A 26,082-nucleotide genomic window follows, 5' to 3' on the forward strand; every position below is an offset into this window, starting at 1 on the left:
TCCCACCAGGCTGAGCTACGAAGCCAGGATACAGTAATTTCTCCCAGCTGTAGGCAGGCGAAGGATGTTGGCTGGGTCCAGTAGTCTTATTGAAAAGCTGACCTTTAACGCGTCTTGAGACTTAAGGCTTTGCATACAAATGATGATCTGATTCCTCGGTCATCTGGCCAGTCAATCAATGCCACAGCACGCCACTTTTGCATACCCCCCTTAGCTGAGCATCATTCTCGACAGTGATTTTTAATTTCCATTAGAAATATGACAAACAACCTCAGTTTAGACCTTGCATTTGATTAAGTTCACTTTCACTGCCTTTCTCTTCACTTGTCTGCTGTTGTGAATAAGGTGAATATGAAAGTGGGGCGCATGCTAATTTGGGGGTATTTAATTAGTCATTATAAACAGTATGGGTTTGAAGCTAGTGCAATTTAATCAGGTATGCAAATACATGGCCTATATTGAAAACACGATTATGCAGAGAGAGTAGCGAGCAGATTTATGCCACTTCACTAAGAAATGATACAACAGTGCCACCTACTGAGAATGAACTGCATGTACTCTGATCAGTTGATGGTCACAGGCACCAAGGAATTATGTGACCCTGAAATAATTCTGTTCTTTTTTATTAAGTAAAGGTGGATTTATATTTTTATATATATAACGTTTGGGATATGGATTTGTGCTATACACCCTCAAAATCATATGAGGAAAGACAGCAGAATGGAAAATGTATAGCGCTAAAAGAATGGGTGGGTGTGGGGCCTTGTGATAAGAGATCAAATATTAAGGTTTCCTGTTGACAACTATATCCAAAACAGCTCAGTAAGCATTTACATGCTTGCATGACTGTGTAATGAAACTAGAGACAAAAAATATCTGATGTCACAGAGAGGATTTAAAAAAATAAAGATTTCAAATATGAAATTCACACTTAATTGGTTTGAATTTCAGGTCCTGAAAAACCTCCAACCTTCCATCCACCCACTGCCTCATTTTGTAGTAGATGGAGACACATTTTAATCCCAGTTTCTAGCTTCGGTTAAAAGTGATACATTGTTCACAAGTATTGATTAAACTGTCCTGGGAAGCAGAAGATGTATTAACTGAGTTGTTCTTGGGGACAAAACTCTAACATCAAATAACACAAAGTCTAACATCTAATGTTAAATTCACCAAGTTCACAAAGAAATTGCACAGGACCAACAGACACCATGTTCGTTTCAAACGTTTATTTGTCCAGAAATGACATAACCACTGCTAATTTTGAAATGTGTTTTATATTTATTAAGTCTTGAAAAAACACAAAATGTCTTACATGCAAAAACGGTATATACAGAATGCTTTTAACCAGAAAGGCACCAAAGACACATAAGCAGTAACTGCTTCTTGCTGGCTCCATAATAAAATAAAAACAGGACGTGGATCAACTTGAGAAGGTGTGAACTAAATCCAAACATTATTAGCAACATAAGTAGAGATTTTTAGTTCTCTCACACAATGTAACAATCTTTATTTGAATGGTTAAAAAGCCAATAAGACAATAGTGGTGTTGTGATAGCTAAAATATATATTATTTATTACATAAATACAATAGTCTTAATGTAGCACATTTTATGTGTGCATTATTTACTCCCTTTTGTGGCTACAGACTGTCCTCTATGTGTGCAAGGGAAAAAGACAACGTGAGAACATCCTTAATACAAAGTACAACTTCTGTCAAGCTTGAAAATGTATTTATAGAACATACACATTTGTAATAAATTATTCTTAGTACAATTTTCAGGTTGTAACTATTAAAAAAACAACAGCTATCCTTGTTATTGCTAAAGTTTATATGATGATATGGCTGTGATTGTCTGAACACTAGTGTTTGTACTGTTGTGTGCATGTGATTTTTCATGATGAGAGAGCTGTCCACACCTTTGGTCTCACAAATTGCTGAAAACCAAAAGTGAAGCATTCTCCCTCAAACCTCACTCATCCCCTGAGGACACTCAAGATCTGAAGTCCAAGCAAAGTGACGGTGCTATATATCATTGCAAGTGCTAGTAAATGAGAACTGCAACAGGCCATATATTTTAGGTTCAGTGGTGGAGTGGACTGCCGTGGGTCAGAGCAGGTCAGTTTTTAACTGAAAAAGGTAAACAGGTGAGGTAACTTCCTCGTACGTATTACTGATATTAACACTCAGTGTAAAAGGTGGCAGCAGCACTCTTCTTCCTCCTCTACTTCTTCCTCTCACATTCAGAAGGTAATGCCTTATTAGGCTGCGGGACGAGGCAAGCACTCGTACCATGATGGTGCCTTAAATCCATGCAACACTTTTTAACCAAAACCAAAAGATTATTGTGACATTTCAAAAAGTAAAATAACCTTGTGGTTAGGTGGCTTAGATAACTTGAATTACAATAATGTAATGGAAGCCATAAGGAACATACTGTTAGCACCATTCCTCTGCCCATTTGGGGCACCTCTCTGAAGAAATCAAAGCACCTTCTTTGGATCCCCTTCTAGATACACCAGTGGTCCCGCCCATAGTGTTGTGGCTTCTTTTTGATTGGTCCCGTTGGAAGAACTGCATACAGTTTGGTGAAGTGATAATTTATTGTTCTCTGGTTCCTCACGTGTTAGTCATTTGTTTAGGGAGATGGTGACATAAGATGTAGGTATGTAGCCTTCATCCCCATTGTTGCGACGGACACGGGTCCAGCCATCCCCTTTGTCCTCCTCTACCACTGCCAGCACCTCCCCCTCCTGCATAGAGATGGTGCCTTCACTGGCACCTGAAAGAGAGACAAACTAGATGGTAGAAAATATCCCTTTGCTAATTTACAAGACTACACAAGCATCATTGAGTCAGACCACCAAAAAAAAGAATTTGACTCATGATTTTCTGGGTGTGAACTGGCTCCTCATGCAGGTTTGGGAAATGTTTCCCTCCCTACACAGTTATGATATTGCCAAAAACTACATGTATGATTAGAAGGCAAGCTATAATTTTGAAAAATATGTGCATCCACAGTTGACAAAAACTTAAGAATACATTCAATGCTTCACAATTCGTATGAAGGCCATGGATAGCTGAAGTTTAGAAAAAACTGATGTCCTTTCACTGAGACATCTGATCAAGGACAATTCTTCACATGACCTAGCCTACAGAGTTTAGTTGCTACACGCCACATCATACACATGTGCTCCTCAAGAATGCGGAGTAAGGCTAAAACAGCCTGTGACATACCAGGGAAGTTGTACATGGCTGTGCATTTTCCAATAGGAGCAGTTAGTTCCTCATCCTCAAAGTCATCATCAAACTCAGCATAGATGGCCTGGGAGGGATCAGGAGTACTTTCATCAGAGTGAGCTCCATCAGGGCTGGAGAGAGAAACACAGGTTTCTCAGACAACGCATCATTGTGCCAAAAACACACCGTCTATTAATAGAATTTAGTGTTACCTGTGTACATCATGAGCTCCGTTGTTGTTAAATGTGTGAGATTTATAGCGTAATGTGTCCCCTCGACCTCCTGCCTCAGCTAGCCAAGTCTATACAAAACAGCCAAAGAGAGGGGGAGAGAAATAGAAGAAATAGATATATCATGTCATGTTCATTTGTATAGTCAAATGTCACACACAATGCCTCAATGGGCTTTGCAAGCCCACATCAACAATGGTTCCCAACCAGCCAACACATGTTAAGAGGAATAAAAAACACTTGAGCACAGGAAAGATAAATGTGATTATAAAATTATATTTTGCATGTAATATGTTGGGTCAGTAGTCCTAAATTACCTAACCATTAGTTCAAAATAACTGAGCTGAGGATCTGATTACCTCATACTATTGAATTAAAGAGGCTATATATTCTATGCTGAACAACAAGGAATCAGTTTACCACAAAATATATTAAATTAACAATAATATCCTAGTTACTATATAATATTTTAGAATTAACAACTAAGGACCTGGATCACCTCATAATGTTAAATTATGACCTCACAATATGCATAATCAACAGAGGTCGGGATTACCTCATACTTGTTGAGCTCCCCTCTGAGCCGTTCTATATTTTGGGATGTCTGGCTTATTTGGGATGCCAGACTTGCAGGGTCTCCCATTTGAGGATTTTTCTCATAAACATCTTTCATCTTCCCCAGGGCCTCACTGAAGAGAGGAGAGAGAGAGAGAGAGAGAGGAACAAGGGAGGAAGGAAGAAAGTGACTTTCAGTAGAAATTGGTTCCCTGCAGAGCTCAGGGCTGAGTAAACAATTCCAACACTCACAGACACCACAGAGTTATACACACTCATGTGCACTGCAAGGATATTATATCCACACTCCCACTTCTAACATTGATGTTATTAATACGTAGAAAGGTACTCGCATATACACACACACACACACACCTCTGATCTACTTCCTTTTGCAGCTCTTTGCAGATTTCCTCTAGTTTCTGTTGTAACCTCTTCCTGCGCTGCTCTGGTGGAAGATGGGCGAAGTCCTCTGTCACTGTGGGCTACAAGAGTTCACAGGAAGGGCGGGTTAACACTAAACTCAGTCTCACACTGAACCGTTTCAAACATTTCTAACCATTGGTAAACGAAACACCACAGGAGGAAAACCAAACCTGTGGTTGAGTTCAGCTCAAGATACATTGTTGGACTGAAAAAACTCTTTAGGCTTGAAATAATGTTCATGTACAACAGTGAGCTGAACCCAAAACCACCACCCATGGAGCAACAAATGCAATGCAGCAATTACTTTATCTACTACAAGTTCAACAAATAATATCTTATATGGAAAAGGTGGCTGAGAATGTGCAGAAACAATTTAGGTTATTTTGAAATTGGGTTATGCATTGCTCTGTTTCCTGTCGCGCTAACAAGCGTCCCTCCCTTACTCCACCACCAGGTGGCCACCTCTTCAATACATACAGACTCAAGAGGAAAAGCCTTTTGCCACATTTCATGATTCCTGGATGCTGCATGTTCATTTGTTTAAACACAGAAACTCCAGTATTAGAGTTATGTTAAGGTAAAATTATTTTAATGGAGATGAGCTGCTGTAATGGAAAGGTGGCCAATTTTGTGTCACACAACTGAAACCCCCACACCAGCTTTGTTGTCCATATTACCATGATCCTCTCTGGGGTAAACTTCTGAGGGAAAAAGAAATAATAACCTTAAAAGTGGTTCTTGCTTTCAACCCTAAAAACATGTTCTTGTATACACATTAAGAATAGCAAAAGAGCCAGTGTAAGCGAGTAGGAGCTATGCTGCATGTTTAAGTACTGAAAACATTAATAGTCTTATTCAGGACCACAGGATGATGTGTAAGCCCTGATGAGTGAAGGTCTCCTGGCACCCAAACCTTTTCCTCTGGTGACTCACCGATCTCCTGAGTGTCCGGAAGGAAGAGATTCTGGGTTTGACTGTCTTATTGATCTCCTTCAAACAGTACGACAGGGGGTCCCGGCCAAACTTGGGGGAAGGGGGTCCGTTAGCGGGCGAGGGGGCGGGGGGGTGTGGAAAAAGGTGGGAGCGTGGAGGGAGAGAGCTGGGATGGGAGGGGGGGACCAAAGTACCAGCACCCAAGCATGAGGTATGCAGGCAGAGGGTGGTGTACAGAATGGGGGGAGAGGGGGAAGGCAAAAAACAACAAGGTGAAAAGGGAAAGAAAAAGACACCATCAACACCTTAAAGCACACCACAAAGCCAGGAGGACAACACTTGAGCAAACCCAGCACACGAGCCCAGAGAGCATCAAAGCACAAACACACATCTGACTCTTTGGCTCACATCAACACACGCATAAAAAAAACCCAAATACAAAAATAAGACAGCGAGAGACCCTCCACAGCTCCCACACCTGAGCCTCAGCAATCAAACACCTGCTGTCGAACTCAAGTCAGGTTGAAGGGTGAACCACAGTGAGCAACCGGAGCAGGCCACCTAGACTAAATTTTAACTGCTTAAATGAGTAAAAGAACATTTTTATATTCATAGATTTACTCTATCTCTAATCTAGAAATATGGCACAGCATTACATCTAAGCCCAATCATCAAAATTACATACTTGGAAGTGAAAATGAAGGTGAAAGTTAGAAGTATTACTCAAACTGTTTACTGTGCACATTAACAGTATTAAAGAGCTACTCACAGTTCAATATAATGCAATATAATACATAGTTGAGTAATATAACAAAAAAAGGTAGAACTGGGTTTATTTAAATACTGATTGCTTGTGTTTGCTATGCTCCAATAGGCTAGTTTATGCAAAAGAAATATTCATCCTTTCTTCTCTAGCACAGTTCTCAGAGTTTACAAAGCTATGCGAAGCGGTCTAGTTTGGTCGCAGCATTCCTGTGTGTCTACAGTGAATACAGTCACATATTTCTCAAAAATTACAGTTATAATGGCCCAAACTATGAAAATAAGACCCATGTTATAAAGAAAACACTTTCCTTAAGCCGAATGAGCCAACTAAACCATTAGTATTCTGTGTGAAAAATCATGTTCACAGTTGTGAAACCTGTGCTATTCTTTGAGTCTGACCTACATAGATAAAAAATCAATTCATACATCAGTGCAGTTGTTATAAATATCCTGCTTAATTTCCACAATGTCAGTTGTGCATATGGATGTCTGGGGGCTTGATGAATTCCCTGTATGACCTCTTACAAAGAGGTTAACTTTAACTCTGTGTCTATGTGGAAAGGTTGCGGGTGGGATCTATTAGCTAAATTACACAGGAGGCTGATGTCTTCTAGTCTTCAATAGTGAATGTCTAACACAGTCCTACAACAAGGTCCCTTGTGTAAATACTGAGAGCTGGAAGTACAGTACTGTTATTATGTGACCATCTACTGGGTAGGTGCTACTTTTCTTGAGAGTTATGGGAATCTAAGTACAGGAGAGGAGTTAAGAATGGGAATGTTCGGGGGCCAGACATAAACCAAAAGCTCAGTCAAGCCAGTACATTCAGCCTCCTATTCATACTGCTACAGTCCTAATTGGGAGAGCATGACTGATGACACAGAGCAGTGTGCCACACACATACACAGAACAGAAAGAGTGCACAACAGAGCACAGCCAGTAAGACATGCAGAGAGAAGAGAGGCGCTGAACAAGCAAACACTGCAGGGAAGAGAGAGGTGGTCACTTAATGCTGGGGCAGAAGGAGTGGGACTGTTAGCTGGTTAGTGGTCAGCTATCAATATCACCAGTTCAATTTGGGACCCCATCAAGAGCCTGTGAGATAGATTCTTAAGACCAAATACAAAAATGTCAATGTTAACATCCACTGCATTAATGTTTGGTTGGATGTGAGCCAGTTTCTCTGACCTGGCAAACCTGGTGTCATCCTAATTGTTGGCACAAACATTTTATTGTGATGAGAGACATAATGCTAGGTTCTGGGCAGTATAATGGAAGCAGTGTGTTTGTGGATGCCTGTAGAGGAAAATTCAATGATGTTTGGGCCCCGTGCTGATGAAAGCACAAGCACAGCAGAATGCTGACTGCCAGTTGACCTATCGGAAACCACGCTGCAGAGAGAGGGAGGGTGTGTGGGTGGGGGGCAGCAAGGTTTATTCACTCACAGCCAGGGACAGAGTCATGCAAAGGACCTGTTCTAGAAGTGTTGGGGTGTGTGAGTTCATGTATAATATGATGAAAGAGGTTCATGCGTTCATTATACTGAGCTTTCAAGAAGACGTGTGTGTGCGTGTGTGAGCGTGTGTGTGTGTGTGTGTGTGTGTATAGCCACAACCACAGGTCCATCATGAGTGCTCTCTGTAGAGGGGATTTCCTGGCTCTGCCTGCTGGCTCTGTAGCTCAGACACTAACATTTCCGTGCAAGGAGTTAGCCACTGCGCACCTGCAGATTTTCAAGTCTGCTGCCATTGATCATTGATGGAGGGGGTTGCTAGTGTATTCATTGCTCAATTTTCACAATGCAAAAAACTTCTCTTTCAGTGTAAGGTCATGTAATTTGGCTAAATTAGCCTAATGTGCTCTGATTGAGTGGAATGTCCTACCTTACTTCTTTTGCTGAAAAGCCAAAAGTTTTTGCTCCTGTTCTTTCCCAGAAGGTCCATGGGGCCTTTAGGCGTGCCCAGGCTACTGTCAGATGAGGCTCGGTTGATTCCTTGACTGTAGTCCTCAAACTCCACATCTCCAGGACGTTCAAAGCCTGACTTGTTCTGCTCTATCACAATCACGGAGTCCTATATTAGATGCAATCATGGATAAGGGTAATCAAGATTTGTTTTCAAACAGTTGAAACAAGTGGACAGCATAAAGCCACGCTGCACATCAAAATCCATTTTGAATTTTTGAGACCAACTCACATTCCTCTCATTAACATTAGTGCCGGCTTTAGTAATGCCTTCCAGGCACTTGCCAATGATAGGCATCACATGCTTCTCTGTGTCTGAGAACAAGATGTAGCCTTGCGCCAACTTCCGCACTCGCCTCTCATCCAGATCCTGCAATTTCTAGTGAAGACATAGCAACAGACACTGCCATTATTAGGCGTGAGACAATAAATATTACATAGCCCATAATACGTATAATGTGTATCTCAACATCAAGCAACAAGTTTAGTTATTTCTGATTATTAAATATATTTGTTCTGATGAAAGCTTCAAAGTCAAAACTTTAGCACGTGAATAGATGAAACTAAATGAACTGATTTAACTAAACAGTTCATCCCTGGCTTTGTTTAATTTTATAAAACTCAAAATGACAGCAGGATTTGGCAACATGCACACTCCATGGTGCATGTAAGAGGAAAAACTGAACTTAAATAATAATAATAATAATAATGTAATAATAAATAATAAATATACAATAACCACATGTTAACAACTCAAATAAACATTAAGGACAGGAATATTGAGCCATACGCATTCACTTACATTGAAAATGAGTGGCATATCATTAAAATAGAACTGGTTCTGCTCTTTGTTGTACTTCTGAAGCTGAGCAGCATAGTCGTTCTTACACTCCTCCGCTACATGTGCTCTCATATGAGCCTGCTGTTTGGCCTAGAACCACACATAAAGCAAACAGGTTAACAAAGTGCATCTGATTCTACTTTTGATCATGATAAATAGTCCTAAAAATAGTCCTTTGTTACTTTTTCAACATCTGCCTTCGTGGCATTGATGTCTTGATCAGTCTTTTCTGCGTACTGTGCTGCACGCTCTGCTTCCCTCCATTCCCTCTCAAAGCGCTTTTTACTCTGGTGTGCAGAAAGAAAAAGAAAGATGGAGAGAAAAAGAACATGTTCAGCTCATTCAACTAAGTGAGGCCATGGCCTGAATGAAATATGAGGAGGTTCTACTATTTTGAGCAGAACATTTTTCACTGTCTTTCTAAAAAGACAGATAAGGGAGGTTGGGGGCGTTGGGACTCTATCATCTCTAATCATAAGTGAATAGGTCTTGGATTGATGATAGGAGTCTAAAATTGGAACTGCTTTCCACTCAGTCTATCTGTTTTTACTATAGACAAATATAGCCACCTGACCAACCACACTGAATGTGCAGTCATTTGCTTACAGAGAATTTTCCCCCTTCTTTCATAATGAACCCAACACAAAGTAAAAAAGGGACTATATATAGTATATAATATATCCAACAGCAAAGCTGCGTAGTATTATATACTATTGTTATAATAGAAAATGCAAAAATGAATCATCAAATATGATTGACGCCTCCTTTAGACTTACACCGTCAAGCTGCTTGTAGGTGCTCTCCAAACTCTGCTGGGCCTTCTTGGCCTCCATCAGATACTGCAAACATTCATAAAAATAGACCCAAGTGAGAGGAGGGGAGGCGGGTCAGATGACACAGAGAGAGACAGCCATGTGTAGGGGCAGACATAGAATAAACAATGACCTCCAAAAGCCACACAACATAACAGACAAGAAAACAAATACCAGTGTGTCTGTTTGAGACATCACGTCTGCAGTGAGAGCCTGTACACGGCTGCAGTGTTCTGCAATCCAGTGGGACAGAGCCAATGCATTCCTCATAGAGAAATGGCACACCACCACGCAGACCATGCCTCCCCCTGGAGACACTAAGTAAGGCTTCCTTCCTGCCACAACCGTGAGATCTCCGAATCTCAACTCCTCCTTTAAATCTCCCCCTCTTATCACTTACACTACCCTTTACACTCCTTCTGAGCAGTGTGTGCTGTATACTCCAAGGCTGCTGGTGAACATGGTAGTGCAGGCACATAATAGTATACAACATACATTATGGACATGCAACCACTAGTCAAAAACAGAAAATGTATTACTATTGATTATTGTAATTCACACTTACTTTGATAGGCAAAAATGCAAAAAATTATATCATTCAAGGGTAAAAATTTTGAAAATATGCAGCTTTTCTTGGTCTTACCTAATAGTCAATTCAAATATATTGGTTTTTGAACCGTTGGTCAGACAAAAAAAACAATAACTACATTTGATGAAGTCAACTTGAGCTCTAGGATATTGTGGTGGCCATTCTTAATTGTTTTTCAATGTTTTATGTCACCCATACTAAATAAAGGAGCTTGCAGTGCTATCAAGTAAAGATTTAAACTATTTATGCTGTATCAAAGTAAAGCAAAATGGACCAAAACCAGTTATAACATAGTTGACAAGCTACAGATGAAGGTGTTTCACAGGGCGGACAACAAGGCTGTGGGAAAATGTCAACAAGTTGCCTTTTAAGGAGCCTGAACACAGTGTGTCTAGTACCAAACACCCACTTTTGCCTGCAAATTCAACTTATTTGGTATACTCATGGCTACAAAGATGGACTTCAACCAGAGTGACACAATACACCACTGGTCCTTTCCATATGAAGCTCACCGTCTTTCGTTCCTGCTTTAGCTCTTGCAGGTACTTGGTGAGATCGATGCAAATGCTCATCATCATGTTCTCAGCAATTAGCTCTCTCTGCCCCGCGTAGTCGTTCATCTCATTGAGGATTTCCAAAAAAGACTGGTAGCTGGAAAACCTACCATTTAAGAGGAGGAGAGAGGAAAGGGTAGAGAGATGAGAACACAGTGATGGGACCACCGATAAGATGATACATACACAGGCTCAAAGAGAAAGCAGCAGCGGACCAAGTCATAATAAGAAGCTCATGACTTCCTTATTTTTGCTTCCTCCTAGGGTCATTTAAATGGCCAGCAGCTGCTCACTATAGCATGAATGACACTAATGACAAAAAAAAAAAAAAACAGTGTGAAACATGGTTCTGTTGAGTTGCTGAGTGTGGCATTACAGCCAGGGTGTTAATCCAAATTGACCCAGTAAGCACAATTTTAGCTGACATTTTGCAGCAAAATGTAATTCCTTAAATCAAAAGTAAATATATCTATAAATATATATAACACTGAACCTAAAAAAAAATAATTATCTATAAGCTGTCATTAAAGAAATGCTTTGCAACAAAACCCACAATGCCTCACCTGCACTCTGGTTCATCTTTGCTGCTTCGTTTTAGGTTATATTTCTTGGAAAGATTTCTGTGGAAAATGAAAACGCATCAAACAAATGGGTAGACAGATACTTAACATATTCTCAAAGGGAAAAGATGGAAAACAGTTAAAGAAAGCTTGCTATAATTCAGCTATTCTTATGCAACCACTGGCTGTTTTATACAATAGGATTAAAAACATCAGTAAACTATGCAAAAACTGTTCTTCCTCCTTTCACTCTCCCTCTGACCACATACTGTCTATCATGTGCCAGTCTGCTCCCACTTCCTCTCCTCTCCAGCAAAGCTCAGCACTACACCAGATGTGGGCCTGCAGCCTGTGAGACAGCTAGGAGAGGGAGCACCATGGATGAAGAGAGAAAGAGGGAGAGAGCGAGCACACAGCAGCTGGAGAATGAGGCCAGTGTTTCAGAGACAAGTTAGATTCTGTCCCAAAGTGGTCATAAGACCCCACAAACATTTCATAAACAGCCATTTAACATGTACCCAAGCAAACACACACACTAACACAAGCTGCTTTGAGCATTTTAGGCAGACAGCGGAGGAGAACAATGACAAAAAGCGAGGCCTACCTCAGTTGTTTGGCATAGTTTTGCTCAATCTCCGTCCTCTCCTTCACAAATTTCACATACTTCTCCACCAGCTCCAGGCCAGACTGTGTATGCTTCTCAATGATGTCATATTGGTCCTGGGGAAAAGAGAATGAGAGACAAATAAGGAAAAGATATTAAGTCAACACTCTGCAGGATATGGAACATGTGTTAACTTCTGGGTAATAACTGGGATGTTCCTCAAGTTGAGTTTAAGGTCATCTAAATTCATCTTAAATGGAGGGTAATAAACGAAGCACATCAACAATTGTTCCTGCATGTTGGATTCCGCGAATGCTCTCCACATGTGCACACAATGTCAGCAATGGTCTCTAAACTTCCGGCTAGCTTTAAATCACAGGGCAACAATGTTGTTCAAAGGACACAGGGTTATAAAAGGGGTCACAGGCAGGAAAAGGAGGATACATATCCTGCTGTACTGTGTGCAGTGAAATGTTTCTGAATAGTAATCCTGAGAGCAATGTATGACATACTATACATTACATTATATTAGCTCCACAAGGTCCTTATTAATGTAGCTCTTTGGCATATACCATGTCTAGATTCTAATTCATAGGGCTCCGCCACAGCAGAACTGAATTTGCTGACTTTTGATTTTGATATTGTGCAGTATGAAGGAGGTGTTGTGTTTCTAATCCTCTTTTGTTCCTTATTTGGTAGAGCACTTTATGACACCTTCAAGCTCAGACAAGTCTTGATTGAGAGTGAGAGATGATATCTGAGCCAGTCCTCTCCCACTCTACACTCAAAACAATTCCCCCAAGCTTTCTTTGCTGCCGACTTAAATATTGAGGAGGGGGCACGTTGAAAAGGGATTCCTGACGAGTTGGGCCGTGTTCTCCTGTACCCTTCCTGGCCTTCGGGGAAAAACAAAAGAGACAAGACCCAAATGAATGAGGCAACGTTTAGCCTAATTACAGAACACAGTTAAAGGCTAAGACAGGGGCCTGCAATCCATCACCACAATAACATCTAACCAATAGGCAATGTTAGGGGTTTAATTTAGCATCATTAATTACGGAACAGAAGTAATGATAGTCAATACAGCCAACTTACAACTACAGATTTTCCAATTTCCTAAAGTGCCTGTGTTAACAACAGATTTTCTTCTTAGATGTGGAAAATAATTGCCCTGTATTTGACTTGGAAATTATAGTGAAGAATGGAAGTAAAACACCCAAATGGCAGGATTTTAATGTACTACTACGAATGTAGCCCTCTAAAATTGTAAATGGTGACAATTTCTTTATGAATCATTTAAACTTGAGCAGTTGTCAGTACGGTAGTAGCTGCATCCAGTACAATCTCACCACATAAACAGAATAGAAAGCCAACACTGCAATTAGCTATACTGGCCAAGGCTGAACAGAGGCAAGGTATGCCATGTGGAAGTGCAGTGCCATCAACTTGTAGCCACATTCACTCCAGGGTTACTCCCTGAGGTATAGATTGAAGGTCAAACCTTGCATCAAGGTAACTGGGATGGTTGAAACATCTGAATTTTTTAGGTCTTAATTATAGATGACTCAAAGGAGTGTACTCACCATATTATGGAAACTATTATAGTAGAAATGAAAAGTTATATACCACATAACTTTGATGCAGGTATTTTGCATAGATAAGTCTATTATTTGCACATTCAGTTTCAGGTCTGCTGATCAGTCTGTGGCAGTGTGTGGGAAAAGGTCAAGTACTGGAGATTGACTGCGAAATCAGAAATTGTCAGGCAAACTGTTGTAGGTGTAGCGTCTGTGTACATTGGACAGCAGGGAGGTCCCCAAACTAGTATTTAGTCTGCCACTCCAAGTGATCCCACTCCAATTCAACCTGCCAATACTCAGTCCTAATCCTATATTTACACCTCCATACACAACACAGCTGCACAATGCATAGCTAATGATGTTAACTAAACTCATAATGTAACGCTAGACAATTAACCGTTTCTGCATTCATATAAAATGCCCTGCATCACTTAAACCAATTATGAATAGGTTCAAGTGAAAATATGGTTGATAATTATGATGTGAATAGCTATTGTATTCGATGTATTCATTTGTGTATTTGTATAATTATGTGTCTGTCATTAAATGTAAACTTGGAAGCTTAAGATACTAAATACCATGCCAATAGAATGCAATACTCTTAAATTATAATACATTCAGAACATGACAAAATAATAATGTTTTAGTCACAGTAGACACTCTTAAGGATACTTAGCAAATATTTTGCCTAAAATCAATAGTAGGAAAAATATATATTATATATATGCACGTGCGTGCGTGCGTGCGTGCGTGCGTGCGTGCCATTTTGACATTTGACATTTTGGGTTTTTTTTAGAAGCCTTTCTTTTTATCATTGACCCATAAATACATAGTTGTACGTTGACTGTTCCCTCTACATACATACATACATCAGGTTCTGTGCGGCATTGCTGGAAAAGAAAGAGCCTTGGATGAACTCTTAAATAGGTGCTCTTTTATAAATGGCAAAATAAAAAATAAAAAATCAGCATCTGATAATCTGTTGATTAACTGTCGCTGCTTGATTCAAGATTTCCAATTAGAAAAAAATCAAAACTCATTAAATTCCATCAAAATAGCTCACAACGGCATAATCATTGTCTCAAACACCAGTGACTGTCAGATTACTCCAATTTATAACCATCCAAAGCCACAGTCAAAATTATCTTTACAGGTCCCCATAGAATGGGTACTGAACTGATTTTCATAAATCCTAAAGGGTACATGAAACAGCTCCTGAACAGAAAATCTTGTGTTTCTTGCTTGTATCTGGCAATTTCAATATCAGCCCTCCTTCCACACCTTTATATATAGTTTACACATTTTGAGTCACTTGTAACACATTCCCTTGGAACATTTAGTAGCATCTTTCTTGGCTACACTCGTTTCACCATTTTTGATGGGTAAGCTAAATATTCTGCCCTGGTAATATTTTTATGGCACAGATTTAGGCCGGGAGCTGTGATTAAAAGACTGATAGGCCATATCGTGCTTCAAAATGTATGTTTTAAAAGATCTTATCTAAACCTAGAAAGCATCCAACGTGTGCCTTTACATTTCATCCACCAATACTTCCAGTAATACCATAGAGAACACTGGCATCAAGTGAATGCCACATAACTTATAAAGGAGTCACCCTGAAAGTCATCGACCTACAAGGCTTGGGCGAATGTTTCAGTCCTGAGTCACCCTGTCTTCTAGAAAATTAGGGGCCTGGCCCAGCCAGACCTGCCACTCTGTAGTTCTCAGGATTGGCCTGGTAGCACTCACTATCACAGCTAATACCTAGACACTGCTCTGTGCAAACTTGTGCCTTAAAATAGCCATTGGATTAACAGCAATCAGGGGACAGATGCCATAGAGCTGACTTGGCCCAGGGGATGACACTTCAGCCAAACATTAACAGAACCAATTATGCCTGCATGGCTTTGTCTAACCAGACAGGTGAGGTTATAGCCAAATAACCCCACAGCACAAAAATGTATTTATTAAATATTTCAATATGTAATCACACCAATATTTTCCAATGACATTAGTTTCACCGTTATAAGAGAAAGAGCTCTGGCTTTTGTGTGCAGTGTTTCCTTTACACGCAGTGAAACAACTTCATGTGGTGAACAGGAAAGACTCAAACACAGAGATAGAGCCTCTGATTATACTGGGGTGTTTCTCTGACTCAATCAAAGTAGGGCAAAACTAATTAGGCTGTTGCACCAGCACGTAGGATGGAAAAGGGACAGGGGAAGAGGCCTAGGGGGGGAATTTGTAATGAGGTCACAACCTCCCTATCCTCATCTTTGCAATGCTCCATTTTACATATTCAGGTTCCCCGGGAATGTGCGTGTGTGAGTGTTTGCAAATGTGCGGCTTTTATTGCTATGGTACAGTGTGCATCACCAAGGAAACGTTACATGGTGGGACTTTTTCAGTCGTATTTATTTAGATTCTGAATAGTGCTAACATTGTATCCAGGAAGTGGCTTGCAGACAGTAGCACCTTGATTTGCTTTGACCTAGAAAAGAGCCCTATTTAAAATGACCAGCTGAAGCAGTTTATTTGAATTATTACATCGGTCAACTGAGTCTAATAAAAAAAAAATCATGTCCTACAGGCTCTATTTATATAAGCACTCAAAGCAACAAATAACCCTGTCACACCTTATTGGAAAATGAAGATCTCTTGAAATCAGTGCACTGTTTGTTGAATAAGTAATTATGCCACTCATCGGTGATGAAGCTTGTTGTCAAGGCCAATGACAGCATCTGATTTCATCTCTATGGCAGCAAGGAGTGCCAGACTGTAAACAGTGAAACATCCCACAGGTACAACCCACCTCAGCACACTTAAAATGCCTTTATGTATGCAGAATAAAGTGTATCCTGATGCCATTTCAGCTATTTATATTGTTTATAGTGTTTTCATTATGATTGTTAGTCATCTAGGTCATATGATATCTAAAAAATACTTTTAGTTTTTGCCCAAGTTGCTTTTGTTTTAGTAATTCTAGATTCTAGATTAACAGTCTGTGAGCGATTCATGTTTTGAAATTAGAAACTAGTTCTGGATTTAAGTAACTTTACCGTCCCATGCACCGTAGATACCCCACTACATAACGCTACAGATTTCCTGGGAAAACCAAAGCTCCAAACAAAAGCCAAACATCCAGCCGATGTACAAACGTGGATCCAAGATGAACTGTAACTGTGCTTCACTTACCACAAGAGCAACATGTTGGCAGTGGGCTTCAGCAAACCCACTCTTTGTCTCAACTACTAAACGCTAAAGAAAAACTGTCCGAAAATGGAACCGCGTTCGTGAATGCACCGCTCTGCAGACACAAGCCTGCAGCTACAGAGCCAAGCGCCTCTTCCTCAGACATGTATTCACTCACTTAACAGGACTGTTAGCGTTACCCGACTTTTCTCAGCCAACAGTGTCTAAGGAATCCCATTACTTCCAATCCTTACAACCTACTGCTACCAAAAGCGAGCCAGATGATGGACTCACCCAAAGCTCTGTGCCCCAGTCCATGTTCAGCTTGTTGGCCAAGCTGTCTGACTATCCCGAATACAAAGAACTTCTCCAAAGTTATCCCAACAGCTCGGAAGGCGGCCCTAGCGAGTATAATCCCGAGGTGATAAATCAGTCGTAACCACTACGCACTCCGGGTTTTTTCTTCCTTCAACAAATAATGTAAACTAGAATCATAATTAACTAATTAACTAGGGCTGGCAGTCGTTTGTCTACTTTGTCCAAATAATTTTCATAGCGAAGGAAAGAGGGATAAACTAGCTTTCATATCCGCGTCACTCCCAAATCCTAAACCTTAAAGGGGCCGTGTACTGAACCACAAACCAGAGTTCCCTCTGGACTGGGCTACATCCTGATAAGTGCCCTTATAAATGCTATTTTTTCTTTTAACCCGTGTTGATTTTGAACCTGGTTTATGGGATTCACTGAGCTTATTTGTGCTGCCGGGACAGAGCATCCTTTAAAAAAAATCATCACACAGGATGTCTTGAGATACTGATGCTATAACACACTGACTGGTGCTGGCACATAAACCAGATTCACACAGTGTTAGTCAAGTCATGAATGACTCAATTAAGAGCTGGAGACTTAGTCTGTTTCTTTACAAACAAACAATTTTAACTGACTTCTTAAATCCTGAATTATTTATCTGAAATTAGTGTTGGCCTACTTACAATCCCCAATCAGTCATGACAGCAATGCATAAACTATTTAATGTGACCAACAGTTGTTAAAATGTTATTCGTTAATAAATAGCCACCGACAACAATCAAGGCTACATTGTGAAAGCAAAAAATGTGGAACCATTGAGATGATCGTTGTAATCAATGAAGGGTTTCCAGATTGAAGCACAACACATTAACACAGGGTATTGTGTAACTTTATTAAGAATAAATGAACATATGAGCTACGTACCTTCCCACAATAACACTTTTGTAAAACAAAAACACAAAAAAAGACAAAAGCTGAAATGATAATACTGTATTTACAGGCCAAAACAAAAGCTATATCTGATTAAATGTTCCGCCATGCAGCTGATTTTATCGTACCTATTCAGTAATAAATATCCTAAGCTTGAACCCCGTTAGCCTTTGTAGTCATAGGCATGCTTTGAGAGACTAAACTATATTTTCTCTGTTTCTTCCTGCGGCTGCAGTAAAGGACAATGAGGATGGTGATGGTGATCAATATCAATATAATTATCAAAATCCAGATGATGTCTCGGGGGAATTGACGGGTTTTACCTGTAAGACAAACAAGACAAAAACAACATAAATTGAAAGAGTACTTCTCACTTCTTTATGCTATAAATGTGTTATGTTTTTTGTTTTTTTTTAGCAACCTATGTACAGCAACATCAACACCAGTTACCACTTTATTGTATACATCCCAATAACTGCACACAGTCAATAAGGATACCTTTCATCACCAGTGTGACAGCTTTTGCCACACTCCCAACTTTATTCGTGGCAACACAGACGTAAACACCAGCATTGGTAGACGTGGCTCCTGTGATGCTGATGTTCTTCTGGCGCCCCCCAGTGGTCTCCATTACATTGTCTGCAGAGGTGTAGTTCCAACGGATCACAGGGTCAGGATTACCCTCAGCATGGCAATCAAACGTCACATTTGCATCCAGGGTCACTTCCAAAGTGTAACTTCCCTTCCTGAACACAGGGGCATCTGTGGAGAGGAGGGTGAGATTACAGAAGAATAAATAAAAATTGTATTTATAATCCCATAAGACTTATAGTCACTGTCAGCAAAGCAAGATGCAAAGACTCATTTTGTAATTCCAAACAACAAAACTTACACAAAACATCAACATATAACATGTGATTGGCTGTTCCATGATTGTTTGTGGCTTTAAGTGAATAACTTCCACTATCATGCTTTCTCCAGTACTGTGGGGTTGACATCTGTTTTCCATCTTTATACCAGATGATGTCAGGTTTAGGTTCTCCCTGTGGCACACACTCATTTTGGAGTTTACCGTCTGCTTGAACCTCGTAGCTTTTATCGCAGTTAAATGAAGGTGGATCTGTAAACATTGCATCAAAAAACTTTTCAGAATAAATGATGGAAAAAGAAATATCAACATATCAACACTTTGGTACAGTGCATGAGGGAATCATGGAAAATAAGGTGCTTATATTATAATGAAATACATAGTCAAGCAAGTCCAATGCACTCACATTCAATTGTGATATGAACTGTGGTGCTGATGCTGCCAAGGCTATTCACAAATTTAGCTGTGTACTCTCCTGACTGAGCCCTAGTGAGAGGCTCAGATGCATTGATCCGTTTTCCTTGATAGTACCACTGAAGAGTGGGTTCAGGGTTCCCATCAGCCTTACAGATCAAACTGTCCATATGGAACTCGTGTTCCACACCTCTGTAACTGCCGGGACAATTTTGGATCTGTGGCTTATCTACAATTAAAATGAATGAAAAAGTATATATTATCAGTTGTTTAGCATGTGAAATCCAGTTATAAATAGAGAAGTGGAAAACTCACAGTACACAACAGCAGTATAAGGTGATGATTCTGCAGCAGGGACGAGTTCTGGCCCTTTTGGTCCAAGGTGGAGTTCAGCCACACATTTAAAAAGTGCTCTGTCATCATTTCTGCTAGAAGTGGCCATCAAGGTAGAGGACACATTGACTGGGGTCACAATGGGGTCACTAAACCTTTGTTTGTGCACCATTTCACTTCCTTTGTACCACTTCACTTGGAGCTTCTCCTGAGGAGCAACATTGATGATGTCACAATTTAGCTTATATTCTGTGCCCTCCACCATAGGACTGCTATCCAACGAGACCGTCACAGCGTCTGGAGTCTCTGTGAATAAAGCAAGGGAAAATAATTTGTAGGAAAACGCAAATGTAAAGATATCCCTAAAATTGTAACCACAACTGTACAAGAAATGTGCATACACAAATGTATTAGTATTAACAAGCTTGTTGCTGTTTTAGTTATTCCACATCTGTGCTTTTCAAGGCTTTTTTACACCATCATTTCCATATTTACTTAGCTTTTTAAGTGGAAATGTAATGTACCATTAAAAGTTTCTGTAAGCAGACATAATCACTTTCATGGCAAACATTTAGTTCGACAATCCTCTTGACATGAATACAGCTGACAGCAGTCTGTAAAAACAGCAGAATCTTTTGAGTCTTTTAAAGAGTGTCCTAAGACACCATGCCTAACCCTGCAATGTTTCTAGACAGGATTTGCATTCTGCATTGATGATTGTCTGCATGGATGTGAGATGTGTGATGATGGTGTCTTGTGATACTCTTTTTGCTCAGCATTTGTTGTAAAGCACAAATCTGGATTGTTTTTTAAGCACTCTACAGATAAATATGACCTTAACCTGTAGACGTATACTCACTATAAACAGTGATGTCTGGCTTTACAGAGCACTGGCTATCAATGAGAGTCACGTAGCACTTAGATTCTATTGTCCACTCTTGCACTTTTTCAACCTTCCAGGTTACCAGAGAAGAATTTTCAAACCCTGTGCCTCCAAATGTAGCCTCCCAGCCCATTCCCTCAAAATGGGCTACGTCTGTTGTGCTGCAGTTAACTGAAACTGGATCTCCAAATCTAACCACAGCTTCAGCAGGCATCAACACTAGGGGGCAACCTGTCATTCAAAAGCAAACATATTCAGTCAGACCTCTGTAGATTTTAGTGCACAACAGATATTAAGTGTAAACTAATTTAAAGGACACAAGGATGTACTGTTTACCTTTTTTTGTTGTAGCTCCAGGGTCAGGCATGGCTGCAGGAGCTGCTGCTCTTGGTATCACACGTACATTGATGATCTTCGTTATGTTTCCCAGGTAATTGGTCGCTTTGCAGCTGTAGGTAGCGTTGCTTGTAACTTGAATAATACTGAGATTATTCATGTTTTCCAACATGTTCACCCCATCTCTGGTCCAATTAAAGACAGGAGGAGGATTCCCCTCTGCTTCACAGGTCAGGGTGACATCATCACCCTCATCCACATCAACAATGTCATTATCTGTATTGTTCCTGAGCTCAGGAGCATCTGAAGAGGCAAATGGAGTGTTTTAATTCTTTCAAATATTTACATGATAGAAAACAACAATGAAAAAGTGAACATTTAAAATTAAAACAAAGGTTCTGTTTATCTGGCAAAAAACTGATTGTTTACTCACAGTGCACAGAAACATTGTATGTGGCATACATAGCAGGAAGTTGTGGCCCGGATGTACCAAACTCAAGTTGAGCCTCACATCTCAACTGAGCTCCATGTTGATCTTTTCTGAGGACGACTTTCCAAGTAGAGAATGTATTTACTGGTGTTTTGGATGTGTTGTTGAAAGAGTCCGTCTTGATGATTTGATTGTTTATGTACCACCTAACAATGAGGTTTTTAACAGGAGCAACCTCTTGGATATCACACCGCAGCTCGTACGGTTTCCCTTCCACAGCAGCATGTATATTCTTTGTAGGAAACAGGTCGACGTTCACTGGATTCTCTATCGAAACAAAATTAGAAAATGGAGTTACTTTTTTTAAAATGTTTTTTTCATTCTGTCATATTAATTTGAAATGACACTTATCTCCCTTGCCTACCCCTGCAATGTTTCTAGACATGATTGACATTCTGCATTGTTGACTGTCTGTATGCACGTGTATGTGTGTATATATGTGTGTATATGTGGACTATGTATTTATCCATGTTTTTATATACTTGTGTCTTGTGATACTCTTTTTGCTCAGCGTTTGTTGTAAAGCACTTTGACACAAATCTGGATTGTTTTTTAAGCACTCTACAGATAAATATGACCTTAACCTGTAGACGTATACTCACTATAAACAGTGATGTCTGGCTTTACAGAGCACTGGCTATCATTCAGATTCACGTAGCACTTAGATTCTATTGTCCACTCTTCCAGATTTTCAACCTTCCAGGTTACCAGAGAAGACTTTTCAAACCCTGTTCCTCCAAATGGAGCCTCCCAGCCCATTCCCTCAAAATGGGCTACGTCTGTTGTGCTGCAGTTAACTGAAACTGGATCTCCAAATCTAACCACAGCTTCAGCAGGCATCAACACTAGGGGGCAACCTGTCATTCAAAAGCAAACATATTCAGTCAGACCTCTGTAGATTTTAGTGCACAACAGATATTAAGTGTAAACTAATTGAAAGGACACAAGGATGTACTGTTTACCTTTTTTTGTTGTAGCTCCAGGGTCGGGCATGGCTGCAGGAGCTGCTGCTCTTGGTATCACACGTACATTGATGATCTTCGTTATGTTTCCCAGGTAATTGGTCGCTTTGCAGCTGTAGGTAGCGTTGCTTGTAACTTGAATAATACTGAGATTATTCATGTTTTCCAACATATTCACCCCATCTCTGGTCCAATTAAAGACAGGAGGAGGATTCCCCTCTGCTTCACAGGTCAGGGTGACATCATCACCCTCATCCACATCAACAATGTCATTATCTGTATTGTTCCTGAGCTCAGGAGCATCTGAAGAGGCAAATGGAGTGTTTTAATTCTTTCAAATATTTACATGATAGAAAACAACAATGAAAAAGTGAACATTTAAAATTAAAACAAAGGTTCTGTTTATCTGGCAAAAAACTGATTGTTTACTCACAGTGCACAGAAACATTGTATGTGGCATACATAGCAGGAAGTTGTGGCCCGGATGTACCAAACTCAAGTTGAGCCTCACATCTCAACTGAGCTCCATGTTGATCTTTTCTGAGGACGACTTTCCAAGTAGAGAATGTATTTACTGGTGTTTTGGATGTGTTGTTGAAAGAGTCCGTCTTGATGATTTGATTGTTTATGTACCACCTAACAATGAGGTTTTTAACAGGAGCAACCTCTTGGATATCACACCGCAGCTCGTACGGTTTCCCTTCCACAGCAGCATGTATATTCTTTGTAGGAAACAGGTCGACGTTCACTGGATTCTCTATCGAAACAAAATTAGAAAATGGAGTTACTTTTTTTTAAATGTTTTTTTCATTTTGTCATATTCATTTGAAATGACACTTATCTCCCTTGCCTACCCCTGCAATGTTTCTAGACATGATTGACATTCTGCATTGATGACTGTCTGTATGCACGTGTATGTGTGTATATATGTGTGTATATGTGGACTATGTATTTATCCATGTTTTTATATACTTGTGTCTTGTGATACTCTTTTTGCTCAGCGTTTGTTGTAAAGCACTTTGGCACAAATCTGGATTGTTTTTTAAGCACTCTACAGATAAATATGACCTTAACCTGTAGACGTATACTCACTATAAACAGTGATGTCTGGCTTTACAGAGCACTGGCTATCATTCAGAGTCACGTAGCACTTAGATTCTATTGTCCACTCTTCCAGATTTTCAACCTTCCAGGTTACCAGAGAAGACTTTTCAAACCCTGTTCCTCCAAATGGAGCCTCCCAGCCCATTCCCTCAAAATGGGCTACGTCTGTTGTGCTGCAGTTAACTGAAACTGGATCTCCAAATCTAACCACAGCTTCAGCAGGCATCAACAGTAGGGGGCAACCTGTCATTCAAAAGCAAACATATTCAGTCAGACCTCTGTAGATTTTAGTGCACAACAGATATTAAGTGTAAACTAATTTAAAGGACACAAGGATGAACCTTTTTTTGTTGAAGCCTCAGTGGTAGGTATGGCTGCAGGAGTTGCAGGGTTTGCTATCACACGTACATTGATGATCTTTGTGACGCTTCCCAGGTAATTGGTAGCTACACAGCTGTAGGTCGCGCTGGCTTTGATTTGAATAACGTTGAGCTTATTCGTGTTCTCTAACATATTCACCCCATCTCTGGTCCAAATAAAGGCAGGAGGAGGATTCGCCTCCACTCCACAGGTCAGGGTGATGTCATCACCCTCATACACAACAATATTGTCAGGGTTCTTGAGCTCAGGAGCATCTGAAGAGGCAAATGGACTGTTTTAATTAATTCAGATATTAACATGTTAGAAAACAACAGTGAGAAAGGTTAAAGTTATAAATAAAAAAAGATTCTGTTTATCTGGAAACAACAGATTGTTTACTCACAGTGCACAGAAACATTGTATGTGGCATACATAGCAGGAAGTTGCGGTCCGGATCGTCCAAAGTCAAGCTGAGCCTCACATCTCAACTGAACTCCATGTTGATCTTTTCTGAGGACGACTTTACTAGTAGAGAATGTATTTACTGGTGTTTTGGATGTGTTGTTGAAAGAGTCCGTCTTGATGATTTGATTGTTTATGTACCACCTAACAATGAGGTTTTTAACAGGAGCAACCTCTCGGATATCACACTGCAGCTCATATGGTCTCCCTACCACCGCAGAGTTTGTATGCTTTGTAGGAAACAGGTTGACCTTCACTGGATTCTCTATCAAAATAAAATTAGATTAAAGTTACTTTAGAGGTTTTTTTTATGTATTTTGCCATTCTGTAATACTCATTTGAAATTACACTTACTGTATACAGTGATTTCAGCGTCTTTGCTGCATTCAGCAGAATTGTTCAGTTTTATTACGCACTTGGCGGTTACATGCCAGTCTGACAGTGGCACTGACCATCCGACAAAATCCAGCTCGTCTTCTTTTTCAGAGGTTGTGGTTCCACTTCTCCAGTACATCTCTTCATATTCCAATTCTGTGCTTGTGCAGTTTAGTATGACTGTCTTTCCATATTCTCCTATGACCTCAGGAGGATGCACGGTGAGAGGGTTGGACTCAGTTGGGCATGTACTGTCTGCCTCTGTTGATACACAAATGGTAAAGTTTTTATTGGAGTTTAAAAGTAGACTTTACTCTGTTGACTCAGATTACCAATGCATGCAACCTATAGTTAACAGTTTATGGCTGGATTCTAGCTCACAGTAAACTGTCATGTTACCAGTAATAAGATCTGCACTTTTTTAGACACATTATACAATAACTGAGAGAAAAGTTGCACCTTGTCTTCTTCGGATGTAAAAGTGATAAAAAAGAAAATAATAATGATAAGGTGCAAAAAATAAATACGTCCCTCTTATACAGTATTCACGCTACAAACTATGATAAAGTTTTGTAATTAAAAATTGGGGGAAAAAAGTAGTTTACAAGCAGCACCGAATTTACTGGCGTGTGCTAAGACTACAGCTGTCCTGCTTATTGTTTTAATACATTTTATCTTAAAATCATGGACAGCAACTATCAACCACACCTACCACGCAGTTACTGCGGTTTACACAAGTCAACTGTCAGAATAAGAGCGGAAGATAGAGCAGCCCACATTATAACACCAACCACACCCACTTTAAAGCTCAAATAAGTCAATTTTTTTGTATTTGTGTTAATAGAAAAGTGTTTTAGATATAGATAATATAATATATAATAGAGATATTGTCTAGTATACATTTAAACATTTTTTGTGGTTACCAACACTGTTAACACATAGAGCTACTGAAACTATAAGCAAGCAAGAAACTACATCAGCATTTAAATGTTTTATCCCTAGCCACAGCATAAATCTAGTGCATAACATTAAAGACCCATGAAGATATATTGTATAGTATAGATCATTATATATAATCATTACTCACCACACAGTAAAAATATGAGCATGAGATGGCCCAACATCCTGAGATGCCACATGCTAGATCAGCAAGCGGGAGAAAGGATGTGGATGAAAGGGGTGAGGTGTGTTTCAGGATTGTCCAGCAGATGTCCAGATTCAGTACCTGAATAAGATGAGTCCTGGCACAGAACTGGCCTTGGTGATGATGGTCTGCTGCTGACAGTTACAAGAACTGAGGGGAAAAAAACTGAAATTATACCTCAGGAAATTCAACGCCCCGGTGAACAGGAACTGCAAAACGGAAATATGACACCATAACCACAGTCAGTTGTTTGTGGAAACACTGTAG

At 40.0% G+C, this 26,082-nt stretch overlaps 2 protein-coding genes across 8 annotated transcripts; both read right to left on the reverse strand.

The window, feature by feature from the left end:
* Nucleotides 1–1,258: 1,258 nt before the first annotated feature.
* trip10a (thyroid hormone receptor interactor 10a) lies at nt 1,259–17,451 on the reverse strand. Its single transcript, XM_051388114.1, is given in 16 exon segments — nt 1,259–2,783; nt 3,239–3,372; nt 3,454–3,542; nt 4,028–4,160; nt 4,402–4,511; nt 5,386–5,517; nt 5,519–5,551; nt 8,034–8,222; nt 8,346–8,492; nt 8,916–9,044; nt 9,137–9,241; nt 9,731–9,793; nt 10,868–11,015; nt 11,473–11,529; nt 12,074–12,189; nt 17,140–17,451. Coding segments are annotated over 16 exon segments (1,761 nt in total). The 5' UTR covers nt 17,164–17,451; the 3' UTR covers nt 1,259–2,631.
* Nucleotides 17,452–18,027: 576 nt separating this feature from the next.
* icam5 (intercellular adhesion molecule 5) lies at nt 18,028–25,971 on the reverse strand. Of its 7 annotated transcripts, XM_051388448.1 has the most exons (16): nt 25,759–25,971; nt 24,651–24,932; nt 24,238–24,561; nt 23,816–24,109; nt 23,463–23,717; nt 22,804–23,127; nt 22,371–22,673; nt 22,011–22,265; nt 21,352–21,675; nt 20,919–21,221; nt 20,559–20,813; nt 19,682–20,005; nt 19,359–19,595; nt 18,977–19,204; nt 18,583–18,846; nt 18,028–18,407 (listed from the first exon to the last, which is right to left on the reverse strand). In XM_051388448.1, exons 1-16 carry the CDS (start codon nt 25,808–25,810, stop codon nt 18,232–18,234), a joined length of 4,200 nt encoding a protein of 1,399 aa, XP_051244408.1. In that variant the 5' UTR covers nt 25,811–25,971; the 3' UTR covers nt 18,028–18,231. The 7 variants fall into 7 exon arrangements, with proteins under 7 accessions (XP_051244408.1, XP_051244409.1, XP_051244412.1 ...); XM_051388449.1 differs by lacking the exons at nt 22,804–23,127; nt 23,463–23,717; nt 23,816–24,109; XM_051388452.1 differs by lacking the exons at nt 22,371–22,673; nt 22,804–23,127; nt 23,463–23,717.
* Between the last annotated feature and the right edge of the window lie 111 nt (nt 25,972–26,082).

Source organism: Dicentrarchus labrax, unplaced genomic scaffold (genome assembly GCF_905237075.1).
Source record: "Dicentrarchus labrax unplaced genomic scaffold, dlabrax2021, whole genome shotgun sequence".
NCBI classification, from domain to species: domain Eukaryota; kingdom Metazoa; phylum Chordata; class Actinopteri; family Moronidae; genus Dicentrarchus; species Dicentrarchus labrax.

What these genes read in the sequence shown, in the direction of transcription:
- icam5 (XM_051388448.1), bottom strand. Translation starts at nt 25,810, where the DNA reads ATGTGGCATCTCAGGATGTTGGGCCATCTCATGCTCATATTTTTACTG. An exon ending in GCTCATATTTTTACTGTGTG is followed by an intron (nt 24,933 to 25,758) that starts GTGAGTAATGAT and finishes GTGTATCAACAG; the next exon opens with AGGCAGACAGTACATGCCCA. An exon ending in GTTATATGTTGATGTTTTGT is followed by an intron (nt 18,847 to 18,976) that starts GTAAGTTTTGTT and finishes TCCTCTCCACAG; the next exon opens with ATGCCCCTGTGTTCAGGAAG.